This window comes from Platichthys flesus, chromosome 23, assembly GCF_949316205.1.
Source record: "Platichthys flesus chromosome 23, fPlaFle2.1, whole genome shotgun sequence".
Taxonomy (NCBI): Eukaryota; Metazoa; Chordata; class Actinopteri; order Pleuronectiformes; family Pleuronectidae; genus Platichthys; species Platichthys flesus.
Genome location: NC_084967.1, coordinates 1,813,068 through 1,827,867, shown reverse-complemented (window position 1 = coordinate 1,827,867; position 14,800 = coordinate 1,813,068). Strand labels below are relative to the sequence as shown.

At 39.7% G+C, this 14,800-nt stretch overlaps 1 protein-coding gene across 4 annotated transcripts; it reads left to right on the top strand.

The window, feature by feature from the left end:
• The first annotated feature begins 91 nt into the window (after positions 1-91).
• Positions 92-13,162, top strand: recql (RecQ helicase-like). 4 transcript variants are annotated; one of them, XM_062382565.1, is made up of 16 exons: positions 92-207; positions 999-1,082; positions 2,451-2,675; positions 3,050-3,229; positions 3,355-3,461; positions 4,191-4,389; positions 4,507-4,673; positions 5,013-5,094; positions 5,616-5,764; positions 6,126-6,243; positions 6,343-6,481; positions 7,237-7,325; positions 7,442-7,661; positions 7,755-7,884; positions 10,049-10,163; positions 11,414-11,555. In XM_062382565.1, exons 2-15 carry the CDS (start codon positions 1,058-1,060, stop codon positions 10,151-10,153), a joined length of 1,935 nt encoding a protein of 644 aa, XP_062238549.1. In that variant the 5' UTR covers positions 92-207; positions 999-1,057; the 3' UTR covers positions 10,154-10,163; positions 11,414-11,555. The 4 variants fall into 4 exon arrangements, with proteins under 4 accessions (XP_062238549.1, XP_062238552.1, XP_062238553.1 ...); XM_062382568.1 differs by having other exon boundaries at positions 93-207; positions 7,445-7,661; XM_062382567.1 differs by lacking the exon at positions 92-207 and adding an exon at positions 226-401.
• The last annotated feature ends 1,638 nt before the right edge of the window (positions 13,163-14,800 follow it).

Below are 14,800 nucleotides of genomic sequence, written 5' to 3'. Positions count from 1 at the left end.
TTCAGAGGCCGTTGTGGTAGATGAAGGTGCGTCAAACCTAGCGCGAGAGGAATAATATGGTGGTAACCTGGCAAGCATAATAAAGGGCAGAGTTTAACCCACGCATATCCCTCTGCGAAAGAAAGTACATATTCCAGCGGCTCAGTTTTCGTTCCGCGTCTATAGCAACCGCGAAGTGAAGAGAGGGTCTGCACCGAGTCCATGGTGGTGAGTGTGTCGCACTTGGCTCTGAGTTCTTGGATGTTAATGTAGCTCACAGTGGAAAGGGACGTTTCTTCTCATAGTATCGTGTGTGAGAATATACGAGCTCCGGGGATTGACAGTCAGACACAATGCTCCAGTATCCAGGGATGATTGAATGATCCTTAATCAAGCTAACAGCTACTGGGGAGGAGGAGCAGGTGAGCTGAGCTGAACTAAGTTAGCTTTTACCGTGGGATGCTTCCAATGTGTGGCTCATGGAACAATAAAACGAAACAAAAAATGGCTTCCACGTTTATTTTGAATTATTAAGTAGAAGTGGACAAATCCTTAATTTCAGTAACTGTTATACTACTTGTGTCCGACAGATTGTTTGTGGAGGGAAATTACAATGAATGAGTTACTTATTAACTACAAATCTAATCATCTGGAGAATCGAATTACACTTTTGGTCTGTTACTTTCACTTTCATCGAATTGTCGAATGCGGTACAGTGACAATGAATATACGCACTCAAAGTCGGCCACATAGAGAAGCAATAACAAGATATATGATATGATGAGATGACAGAATACTTTGTTTGGGGCTTTGAAGTTTTTGGGTTCATAGTTGAAACTTGTAAATCTGTCAGTGACCTTACTAACATAACATACAAATTAGCTTGTTTGATAATAACGGATTATAAATTAATGATGATTCATGATTAAATTAATTCAATAACTAATTATTAGGCACTGTACTGAACGTCCCCTTTTCTGTTACATGTTGTAGTAAGGTTTTCTGTCACTGTCTGCCAGGGAATCACATCTCATCAAGAGCTCTGACAAAGTGAAAGCCACCTCATTGGTTGAAAAACATGGATGGCGGAAGCAGGAATAATGGTAAGTCTGTTCTATTCTTTCTTGATGTAAATAATAAACCAGCCTGGACACCAGACCAAACGGAAAGCTCATGGTTATTCACTCTTTCAGAGGGGTATCTTCGCTCCTCTCTTTCTCTCCTTTCAAGTCAACCAACCAATGACAAACAATTGCATAGAAACACCATGATTTCAACTTTCTAAGTTTCTAACGTACTTAGGAGCAAACATTGCTTTTGGGAAACAGAACCCCGTCAGATTTCCATCCCTCTTCGGACCAGTCCGGCCAATCACAACCATTTCTATAAAATGGGGCTGGTTTGTTAGGATGACGGGGAGAGGAGGGCCCATTGGGAGCTCTGCTTTAGTGTTTTCCTGAACAACCAATATGGCTGACGGTGACATGGAGAGGTCTGTCTAGTTCACTGTTTAGACAGTTTTAAACTAGAATGCACTCAGTAGAGCGCATTTCCACACCAAGGGCCATGGTTCCCTGAATTAAAATCACTTTGCGCCAAATTGAACACACTTAGTAACTGGTCACCTAAATGTGCCTGATTCTTTTTCAGCAAGATCCATTAATTATTCCCTGGCATTAGTATAAATGCCCTGTCTCACTTTAATCAAGTGACCCATACTACATCCTTCCACCAAGTTTCCGTCTTGTGATTATTTGTGTAATCTTGCTTACAAACAAACAAACCACTAGGATGAAAACATCACCTCCTAGACGGCAGTAACAATCTGGATGGTATATTATTTGGATTGGTTTGCGGTGCCGGGTTGAAAAAGATGTTTAGTCACTGAACTGATTTGCATCACTTTTTCAATTTGCATGAGAAATGAGCTAAACCTCATTAAACAGCGAACAGTTGTAAGACAGTAAACAGTCACACGGTCCTCTGCGGTAAATTTTAAGTTGTTTCTCTCTGAGAGAAGGTTGACAATCATGGGGACAAACAGCAGATTACTCTGCCACAGCCCCAAAGGGACTCTGGGGAAGGTAGAAAGAGAAAGAGCTCATTAGCTGTGGAGGTGTGAGCCTCAGAGGATTAGTACCTGTGCATGTGTGAGACCTGACAGTATCCACCATGTTTACACTGTCAACATAAGAAGGGAGAAAACTTGCCGCCAATGTGCTCTGCTCAAATCCCTTGATCTCCCCATTCCAACAGCCACAATTCTGAAATTCTCTTATCTTGGATAATTGTTTTTGACATAATGTAGATAATAATATAAATTAATATACATGATATTACACTATCATTGTGAGTTTGATTTTTATATTGTAATATCTGTATTTTGCGAGAGGTAGGACTATAAACAAGAGCATGTCTTGACCAGTATAATTTAGCCAGCTGACAGTATTCCTGGTTTGTTTACTCTTCAGATGTGCAGGAAGAGCTGGACTCAGTGGAGTCTGAGCTTGAGTTGGTGGAGCTGCAGATCACGGAGCTCCTGCAGAAGCAGACTGACCTGACTTCTCGCAAGAATGCATTACTGCAGCAGTTGGGGGAGGACTGTGACGCTGCAACGTCATCTTCAACTTCCTCAAAGTCATCTAGAGCTCAGTCTGTAATGAGCAAAGAGGAGATGCAGCGCTACGATGGCTCAGGTATTGTTCACACATCGCTTCATGGTAAAGTCTCTTTTAAACATCTAGCTTTTGTCTGCAATGGGCATGGTTTCAATCAGCATTCAAAGCCAGGTCAACTCACACTGCAGGTGATACAGGTTTTTACCAGTTCCAGATCCTATTGGCATTGATGGAAACATGGCACAGTACGTTGAGAGAGTACTTCAGTTGTTGGTGTGTTGGTGATGGTAAACATGAATCTCTGAGAAATAAATGTAAAAGGAGTCAATCGCATTTTTAGCCGGTTTTTCCATTTTTGTATACCTTTTTATTCCCTAATTTAGGTTATAAAACAGGTATTAGCCTCAGTAGGTTTGTATGTTGACCTCTTCAACTCTCTTCATGTTTGTTAGATTTCCCATGGTCCAAGGCAGTGGAGCAAGAGCTAAAGAAATCATTCAATCTCTCCAAGTTCAGACCAGTGCAGCTCAGGGCCATCAATCTGACCCTGTCAGGCAAAGATCTCTTCCTGGTTATGCCGACAGGAAGAGGAAAAAGCCTCTGCTACCAGCTGCCTGCAGTCTGCTCCGAGGGTACACTGAAACATCTACACTCTACACACACTCATTCTGTTGTGTGTTCTTTTTGCACATTAGTGACTCATGTGTAACCACACATTTGTGTGTTTTTTTGTTTGTGTGTGTGTCTGCATTTTCAGGTTTTACACTGGTTGTCACTCCCTTGGTGTCCCTAATGGAGGACCAGATCATGTCCCTGAAGTCAGTCAATGTGTCAGCAGTAATGCTGAATGCATCAAGTAGCAAGGTAATGACTGGCTCACTTTCAATCACCTTTCAGTCCAAAGAATTTTTCATGTTATGCTCGGTGATTAACTCAAACACAATCCACAATCCACAGAACACACTGTAAGTATCAACAGTCTTTCATGCTCTTGATATAAAGTTTAAAAAAACAAAAAAACATTGACATCATTGGCTGTGAATTATAAATTAAAATAGAATAGAAGCAATGTTTCCGTTTATTCAATTGGATAAAATGAAAATGTTGGGTTATATTATAGCTATATATAAAATAACAACATGAAAACAATCTGTAATGTGAAATAGTTGGATCATAATGCTAAACCAGCAGAAAATGATGGCCTGAATCTGTTCATTTCTTCAGCTTCACAGTGATATTTAGCTCATTGTTTAGCTGTCTGGTCTGAAGCTTTACTGCTTGGTTCACCCTCACAGCTCAGGTGATCACAAACTCTGTAACTATTGGCTGTAAATATAAGCAACTGTTTGCTACTTAAATAAAAAAAAAGGTGATGATGTGTCGTCGTTGAGTTTACAACTTGAATCCAGTGCCCCCAGGTGGTCAACAATTGTTATTGCAGGTCAAAATATACATTTATGAAGCTTTAATCATCACAGACTTAATCCTTTATTTTTGATAAAAAGCAGGGTTGTTCTCACTGCATTAGTGTGGATGACAGTGATGTTTTTAATGACTGCTTTCACATGAAAAAATACTATTTTTTACCTTAAGGAGCATGCCAAAACAGTCATGGCTGGAATGACTGATGTGAAGGCCCCTTTCAAGCTGCTGTATGTGACTCCAGAGAAGATCGCAAAGAGCAAGCTGCTCATGTCTCGTTTGGAGAAAGCCTACAATGCAAACCTGCTGAGTCGTATCACTGTGGATGAGGTGCACTGCTGCAGCCAGTGGGGACATGACTTCAGACCAGGTGACACCTCCTGTTTACTAGTATAAACACAACCTAAGTCATCTTCTTAAGATCAAATAGTAGGTTTATTAAAAAAAGTTGAGTGTGTTTTACAATAATTCATTGTCTGCACTGTAGATTATAAGCTGCTGGGCATCCTGAAGAGGCAGTTCCCCAAAGTGCCGCTGATCGGCCTCACTGCCACGGCAACCAGCAGCGTCCTCAAGGACTGCGAGAAGATCCTGTGTGTACCACAGCCAGTCACACTCACAGCTTCCTTCAACCGACCCAATCTCTACTATGAGGTGGTAACCACAAACCGACACACGCACACACACACACTTAATAATCCTCTGGCCCTACTTCCATCTGCCAACAAACCCGATACTGCATTTCAGCTGCTTATAAAACATGAAAGTTTATAGTATATAAAAAGGGTTTTTATTGAATTGTTTAGCCGATTGCTACAATTTGAATTGCCTTAGGTCTGGTGATGGAACAATCCAAGAATCGAATCAAAGAAAATTACAGTGAACTATTTTTTATTTAGCACAGCTTTTGATACTCACTCCTGTTAAACATAACGGATTCAACAAGGCGATGTCACATCTGTAGAGATGTAACAAACCTTTTTCTGTTCTCAGGTTCGTATTAAAGTGTCTGATAATGAGGAAGCCATAAGTGAACTTGCATCTCTGATCAAGAACAGATACAAGGACCAGTCAGGTATGACAGAAAACAATACTGCAGTATGGAATACCATGTTTGGGGCTTTGGAGCTCTCGGGGACTTTGATACTAGCATTATTGAAACTTTTAAGCCTCTTAGTGTCAGTGCTGGTAACGTTTCTTGTGAGATGTGACCCACAAAATAACTCAGATAATGTATTGGCTTGTCTGATAATAACACATTTTTTAGATTCAGATTAAAGTTGAATCTAATCAGGATCTAAAAATTGTAAGTAATGATCGTTTATAACAAATAATGTTGGATTGAAGTCTCTTTTTATACATAATAGTAGATAATAACACTGAGTACGGATTTGAACCTTTGTTACCATGGAAATGGTTGAAATATCTTTAATGTCCTGTAATGCATTTTTTCAAGACTAGGTTCAAATCTCGATTAGATTTGACTATAGAGATAATTTGAATTGTAAATTTATATTCACACAGCATATATATTTTTTTTATGTGTTTGGTGTGTGTGTGTTTGTCTGTGTGTATGTGTGTGCATGCATGCCACAGGGATTGTGTATGTGTTCTCTCAGAAGGATGCAGAATCTGTGTCCTCTGAACTCCAGAAGAAGGACATTGTGGCCTATCCCTACCATGCCAACATGAACCCTGAGGACAAGTCCAAGGTTCACCGCAAGTGGACCTCCAACAAAATCAGGGTATTGGGTTGTGACACTCTATTTCTATTTCTGCTTCTATGAGCACTGGGCCAACTTTTACTTTGTCCTTTGGTTCATGGTGAGAATACTGTATACTGTCCTACATTATATGTGGGCAAACTAACACTGACTCTCAAAATCACGACATTCAAGCAGCTTGGTAAAGGGTGTCCAATCTGCCGGAGACCTATTTTAGTTTGGTCGTACATAGTTACAAATGTTTAACACACCTACTGAAATAATTTTCAATGAAAAGGAAGTTGACACGCACACTCACTTTGTATAAACGCAACTTAGATAGTGAAGTTGCCAGTGTTATAATTGAACATGTGTGTTTGTGTACAACTGTGTTGTCCTCCAGGTGATCGTAGCTACTGTGGCTTTTGGCATGGGCATTGACAAGGCCGACGTCAGGTTTGTCATCCACCACACCATCAGTAAGTCCGTCGAGAACTACTACCAGGAGAGCGGACGTGCAGGTAGAGACACAGCTCCTCACTTATCAGGACAGCATGGGCTACTATGTACTGCTCTAGTATATTTGCTGATAGAAATATATATTTTCCCGCTGTCTGCAGGTCGAGACGGCCAGCCAGCAGACTGCATCGTCTACTTTGGTTTCTCTGATATCTTCAGGATCAGCACCATGGTGGTGATGGAGAACGTTGGACAACAGAAGCTGCTGAAGATGGTCAGTTACTGCCAGAATATTGACAGGTAAACACACACAGATACACGCAAACACACATATTTTAAGTTGGGGGGGATGCCAGACAAACAGCTATTTTTATTAAAGATAATTAATAGATAAACACATTGTGTTTGTGCAATATGCAAATCTGCAGCAAATACAGACTTGCCATGCCTGTGGAATTAAGATGAATCCTCTCGCTACCCTTACACAAACAATCAATCCACGTTTGGGTGTCAGACCCAGATTTCTGAGTCTCGCTTCAATTCAATATAATTCATTTCCTCCATACTGCTGACTCAAGTGTGCCCTGGGGAATCTGCAATGAGAGAGCTCATCATTCTGAACCTGCAATAGTGGCAGCAGGTTGGGTGACACTGTTCTCTTGTCATCTATCAGGATACAATCTTGTGGATGTTGGTATTGGTGATTCATTACACCAGACACAAAAGCCGTTTTTAGACATGAACTCAGAAGAAGGTCCTCACAATTGGGTCCAGACTTTCTTTGAAGTTTGCCTTTTACAGATGAACAACACAGCAGGACATTATCTGCTCAGACACATTCATAAAAACTAAAAATCTGTATTCAGGTGAAGGGTGGCTCAGCAGGCACAGGCAGGATATAGTGAATGAATCCAGTGAAGAGATCACTTGTTTTTGTTAACAGAAAATAGCTAGACACATGCAATTTCTCAATGCTTTCACATTGTTTGATAGACATGACGATAGATAACTGATATTACTGCTTTATTTGAACATATCATGTTTATTGTGTGAAGGTGTCGGCGCTCCCTCATGGCTGTTCATTTTGATGAGGTGTGGGACGATGAAGGCTGCAAACAGTGTGATACTTGCCGCAACAAAAAAGGTGCGCCTCTGATACATTTTAAAGGGAAGCCTGTTTGTGTGTTAGACATTTCAGCCAAGCATTTGTAGAGATGTCTTTTGTGACTCAGCTTAGCCATCATCTAATCTCCACTCCAGCAGACTTCACGACTGTGGACATTACCCAGCATGCCCGGCAGGTGGTCCAGATATTGGAACTGGCAGTGTCTATGGATGAGAAGCTGACTCCTCTGAAGCTGGTGGAGGCCTGGATGGGGAAAGGACCCGCTAAGCGCAGGAAAATGATTCAGACCACTACACTGTCTCGGCTGCAGGCTGAAAGTGTTCTTGTGCAACTGCTAGTGCAGGGATACCTCAGGTGACCTCTTTTATTGTCTGTGTTTAAAGACACTCTATGGTACAAATTAGACTCATGTGTGTTAACTCTTCCCTTTCTGCTCTTTTGGTTCAGAGAGGACTTCAGCTTCACACCATACACCACCTACTTCTACATGAAGCTGGGTCCCAAAGCTGCTCTGTTGAAGAACCAGACTCATACACTCAGCATGAAGATGAGGCCAATAGAGTCTGTATTTGCTGTGGTGAGTTTATTAATTCCTTCTTGTCTCAGTAAGCTTCAATGCTAAAAGATCAGGGGCCTTATTTATACTAAAAGAGTTGAAAATTGCATATATAAAACTACGGACACCTGAAGACTGTAAATATCAGTCCACCAGGGAATCATAAATAGATGTAAAATAGATTTTAAAATCTTAAGATGAATAGCTTTTATCCTATTCCAGACACTTGGAGACCCCCCACACTATCCCAGGCATGATCCAATAGAATAGAATTTTACTGCGATAAGCGGCTCTGGAGAGAATGTTTGTTTTTGTAGACTGCAACTTTTGAATAAAATTTTTTTGTATCATTTCTGTTATGAGGCCCCCAAACATTGAGTTAACCTTAGCCAGAGATGAGAATTTTTACTGTTATCAACTATTATTCATAATTTACTTAAGCTAGTATCTCAACCACAAACCCTGACTTCTGTGAGTTGTCTGGTTACTGGTCTAAATCTTTATCAATAAATACTAGAAAAATAGATTCCAAATGTCATAATATTGTCCGACCCCACTTTATAAAGTGCATATCTGCCCTTGTTCAAATAGTTTATGTTGTTTGTGCCATTTTAAGCCACAGGATATATATATTATTATTAAAACATTTTAAACTTTGTGTTTTCTTGTATAGTAGTATAGCTGCTTTAGAAAAGGGATGTGAATCTTAAGCAGAGTTCAACTGATACTGGAGTTTTAAAACAAACTGTTTGTTGGGTTTCAAGTTTTCCCCCCAAAAAACTTGCAAGCAAGATAATGGTAGCAGGAGTATTGTTGTACTGATTCATACTGTCTGTACAATGTTTTATTACCTAAAACTCCAGTAGATGTTGATCTCTTCTTTTTAGTGCTCCACTAAACTTTTTTTCATTTTATCTCCTGTGTTTGTTCATTAATGTGATGATTTTCCTTCCAGTCGTTTTGTTCTCTTTGTGAAGTCTCTCTAATTACTTTCTCCTTCTAGTCCTTTCTCTATATCACTTAAAAATGTTTTCTGATTGTCTCTAACGGTCCTGAGGTAAGTTTTTAGATATAAGCGAAATGTCACTTTTCCTCTGTACACTGAGAATAAGACGGTCTATACAAAAACATGTTTTTCAGAGTTTTACATTCTTTATTTTTAACTTTGTGAATGCAAGTAACCCTCCACCATCATCACAAAGCTGCTGATAATGATCATTAGTCTTCTAACTGTATTAATCATAGATGAACCATTGCAGATCATGTAGATTCCAAGGGTGTAGAGGATGATCCCTATTCCCTTTGATTCATAATCCAATGATGTTTGGGTACAAACCTTTTGGAATCGAATTCTACACCATGTTGAGCTCTATTACTAAAAGGATGAGAAAGTATTACGATAAAAGTATTGGTTCAATGTACTTTATGTGCATGAAAGTTTTGGCGAAAAAAGTCAGACAATAAATCTTGACTAAGTCCACTTCCTAGCATTTGTCATCTTGTGAAGGATTTAATGTTGGTATGAATGAGAAATGAGATTTGCTTCAAAGCTCTAGATCCTTCAGTTAAAATGATTTAAAGTAAATATTTATTCTTTTAAAATTTGCACGTCCATCTACTGTTTAAAAAGACAAACGACATAGCAGCTCACAAAAGTGAACCCAAAACATCCATGTCAGCAGATGGGACATGGACAAAACAAAAACACAGACATTAAATACAATTTCGGCAAAGATGATTTTTTCATTTTATGTAGCTCTCATCACACTGAAGTATCTTCAAGTGTTCATGTTTCTGATACGTTTGGTTTGAATTATTTATTTGATGATGTTGCTGAAATGTTATGACTGACAGCTGAGACTGACTTTGGTGGTATTGCTGGGACCTTTTTATACCTCAGCATTATTGCATAGGGTTTCTAGTTTCAGCCCTAACCTTGGATCATGACAATGTTCCATGCAGATGTAGAAAGTTGGAGCATGAAATCTAAAAGACGACATTAGTTCAGTGGACAGGATTGTTTGACCCCTGTCCTGAGCTCATGCAGTGATACCATGGAAGATACTGATATACGTACATCCTTGTCCAGACCTGAGTGTCCAATGTCCTCCCCTGTAGTGTTCCCTCATCTACTCCATGTAGTTGTGAACCCTCTCAGGTAAAGACTGTTGTTAATGACCTGCAGGTAAAAGCTGCGAGTGTCCAGGGCAAAGCCAAAGAGGGAAAGAGATCAGTTCAAAGTGCTGGAGATGCCCCTGTGTCCAAGAGAACCAAGAGAGCCCTCCCCTAGTCCCTGACAAGTACAGTCCATCATTCTTTTCTCTGTTCACTGCTGCTTCTTTTGGCATTAACTGTCCAGACCTGTACTTCATTCTTCACATTTGGGTCAGACTGATTGGGTGATGGAGGACTGATGATCCCTGAAAATGTGTTTTTATTTAATTGATACTTAATGAAAAGCTTCACAATTTGTTTATTAATAAGCATGATATCATCTCATGATGTGTTCAGACCAAATGCAAAGTGAATTTTTACATTGTGTGGCTGCTGGTTTTGAGTATTAAGGGACTGGAGAGGGCAGCTAATGCTAACCTGATTTTTAATACAAGCCCTTCTAAGCCCTGTCCTTATTTATTTTTTTAAGTACAACAGTTGTAGCATACAACTTCTGATGCACAATGATGCTAACAATAGGTTTGTCCTTCAGTCAGGAGAATGTCATGCTACTAGCATTTGGTGAGATTATATTTTTATTTATTTAACTGACACATACGTGGCTATTCATGCATTTGCATTGACTTTAATGGAGCCGCGCTGTGAGAAAGATTTGCTGCACGTTTTGTCTGAAGGCCCTAACACTGACTCTCGTACCCTGCAGGCTTGGGCAATAAAACATTGTCGGCACAACAAACTTTAATTGCTTTTTTGAAATTATTTAAACAAAATATTTGGGAAAAAAATCTACCTGTTAACATCCGGCGCTGGTTTCCGTAAGTCTAACGTTACTGCCTGTTTAGATTCAGAGTCTTATGATGATAGAAAACTTCCTGCGCATTAAAACAATTTACATATGTAGCTGCAGTTTTAATATGGTGACTTTAGCCACCCTATAGATACTTCTGTAAGGATGTTCCCACCAGGGCATGTCTCACTAGTTTACTCCATTGTGTGAACAAAATGTACAACAGTCTAGTTTACTGATAGCGACAGGTCATGCAATAGTTTGTCAAAAAGTCCGGAAATTAGTCTCTTTTGTTGAATATTCAACCCTGTAAACGTCAAGTATTGCCCAAGCCTGTGCTTGCATGCTACCACTAGCTTTCGCTAATATTTCATTGCACTGACTAACGTGCCCAATTAAATCTCACTGCACTGAAACGGCAGGTAGGATGAGCTGTCTGTTCATGTAACTACATGTTGCTTCAGAAGATTTATAAGTAATGAGCATGGTTACTGTATTCTGACATACTGAGGTGTCACATGCTCTAGATTAATCCACAATGAAGGTTTAAATGCTTCACGTCTCTGATGATGGTTTTCATGGTTACAGGACACTGCAGCTGTTAAAGTTAACGAAGAGGAGGTTGATTTTACCTTTGACCTCATTGAATCGGACAGCAGCTGCTCCCCCCAACCCAAACAGAAAGTGTTTAAAGAACAGAGGAACGTCTTTAGGAAACAGGACCAAAAGCCAATCAGCCAGACAGACAAAGTGAAGCAACAGTTGGCAGGTGGACATGGAGAGGAAGAGGACAACCCAGGGTCCATCATGTCTCAACATGTAATTGAGGTTGAAATCAACATAATAGATAATGCAGTTGTCAGTGAGAGTCAGAAAACACCATCAAATCCAGTCAAACCATGTTCGAAACGGAAATCTACCACTCCTCAGAGAGCGAGGAGGAAACCTTGTGCCGATGTCAGCACTGCGCCCAACTCTCCATCCCGGACCTCAGTCATGTCCGAAACTGCGGCTGAGGAGCTCTGTGAGCTGAGGAGCTATTACAGCAAGCAGCTGAGGAGGATAAACTACATTTCCCATGAGCGCCTGGGGCAGCAAAAGGAGCCCGGGGTGCTGGCATGCATCAGGGAGCCTCTGAGGAGCCTGCGTCTGCCCCGCAGGGTGACAATTGCTGAGACAGCACGCAGCCTTTGGACAAGGGTCAGCAGCCGCCGCAAACTGCTGCACCGCTGACATCATAAAATGGGGGTGTTTTTTCATAAAGGTTTACAGTTATTGTTACACTGTTATCATGGTGCTTTGTTTATCTGCTGTCACAGGTGCAGAAGCTACTGTGTGTAGTAGTTAAACATGTCTGCTGGTCAAATGAAAGAACAGAAAAATGATGCCAAGCACTTCATCCATCCAATAATCTGACCTGGGAACACTGACACAGGGTTGGAAAATTGTATTTGATTACAAACGAAAATTATGTTATAACTTATAAGTAAAATGTTTTTCATGGTCTCATGACAATGTGACAAATCTCCTAACTGTTTTACGAATTATGATTCTCAATGGATCTAGATTTAGCTTGATCTATTTTTTGTTATCTTTGTATTGATGCTGAAAATCTACTGACTAGCTAATAAACTGAATTCTAAGAAGTGGAGGGATTTTTATTACAGACTTCCATAATGAGTCTTGGTTGATTGGGTGAACTGGGATGAACTCTCATACATGTAGTCTATTGAAGTATGAAACTGAAATTCAATTATACACATTTCTCTGCTTCAGCTACCATAGTCTTGTTAAAAAATAATTAAATCCAAAGGAAGAAGCATATTCTCTTTCTCAATGGCACTCCTTGACTAAACCAGACAACATCATTTATTTACCTGTAACAATAATGTTGAGAAAAATACTGTATTCACTGTTTTCTATTAGTTTTGCTTAAAAATAAAGGCCACTCATTTGTTTCAGGATCAATTAATTGTATCCTCAAAAAACTGAAAGCATCTCTGTACACCTGAGATGGAGAGCACATCTTGAATCAAAGTAAAACACAAATTTATTACATTTCAGAATGATCCTTTATTTCAATAACTTGGAATCTGAAATTTTGATGTATTGGAAAAATTGTTATGTTTATATTGTTTCAACTTTTATATTCTCCTATGCTTTTATTCCATGTTTTATTATAAGGCTACTTTTGACACAATGTGGGACTGATAAAGGATTATCTTATCAGGAACAAACATTCCAAATGTAACAATCTGTTTTTTGTCCTAGTAATTTGATTGAGAAGATACATTTTCTTTTAGAACCGTAATAAAATCATTAAAAGATGGGAGAGTAGATCAGGACAATGTTCCAGTTATTTCAATGTGAGAGCACTTCTGTTACGGTTTGAAGGAGGAGAAGGACCCAGGATGCGGAGGTTGTAAACAAAAAGGGGATTTAATATACAAAAAGGTCTTTAACAAGACAAAAACAAAACAGGAACACTAACCCAAGTAACACTGGCGACAAAGCGCATGGAAAACAAGGAACAGGTAGAAGCTGGTCGAGACAGCAGGAGCACAAACCATATCTCACGAAGTGTGGAGAAACAACTAGTACAACCCGACAAAGGGCTTGGGGAACACAGAGGCTTAAATAGACACAAGAGGGAAGGCAGGAGCAATTAACCACAGGTGAAACACATGAGGACTGGGAAGACAATCACCGAAAGGAAGTGAAGATAGAAACCACACACAAGGGACAGATACTACAAAATAAAACAGGAAACAGAAAATACACAGATGAGACTGAAATTAACAAACTAAAATGACAGGACACCACAACTTCAACACAATCCACATAATGGACCCCAGAATGGCCCTCTCTAGACAATCTTACACACGGCTACAAGTGTTGGAGTTCTGCAGTTGCAATTTTCCCATCCTGCACCTGTATTGTTTGAATAAGAAATGTATTCACGCCCAACGGAGCACACGTGGTTTGGTCAGACACGTCATTGAGACATTGTTATCTTGAGGCAGAGGACAATGATTTGTACTTATGTCCAACAAAAACCTGGTCTGGAGTTGCTGGTGATTTTTTAAGGCTTACCATCAGGATTGTAGCTAGTATGTGCCTATTGGCAAATCCCTAACAATTTTACGTTTGATGCAGAGACTGTTTTTTTCTGAGGCTTGTGCAGGTTGGATAGTATTAACTATGGATGTTGCCCTTTGCAGCTGGAAGAGACATTAGCCAACGCATTTGGGGAAAGCTAAGAGGGATTTACTGTTGAATTAATCATGAGAATTGTTTTCCTTAAACTTTGTACTTTGAGTAGAAAAATCACCTCAACCACTACATTTGGATTAAATCAAAACATGCAGCGTTTCCTGAACTGGAGACTGGACTTAGCTTCCAGTGCCACAATCAATCCACAATTGGTGCTATTGTGAAACATCAGGAAAGTGTAAGTGGGACATAGTATGTATGTGTGTGTGTTGTTGGTAACGAAGGGCCAATGTTAGACCTGCCTTCTCATCCAGATCCACTGCACGGAGCCAGAGATCTCTTTTCCACATACTGAAGAGAATCCAGACCAGGGCCAAATACAAGCCAATGTTTTTTCACATCACAGACAAAACTCGTGGGAGTAAAGAAAATTTCAGTGAAACAGACGTAGAGCAGCTCAGTGTCTCCTTTCTTACGTAACTCAATGTTCAAATGTATTTCCCTGTAGCGGAGTTTTCTGTGACTAATGTTTTTATTTGTGATTTAGAACATAAACACAGTGTAACAATCTGAAAATTATTTCTCATCCACAGTTTTGTCCTTGCTAACGCTGCTGCTCCATGTATGTTTTGTTAATTTGATGTTAAGTAATTTCCATATTTAAATACAAAATTCAAAACTGATTTTTTTTTTCATGGTCATTAACAGATCAGCAAAATATAAAAAATGTTTTTACTTTTATGAACTTGGTGGGCGGCTGTG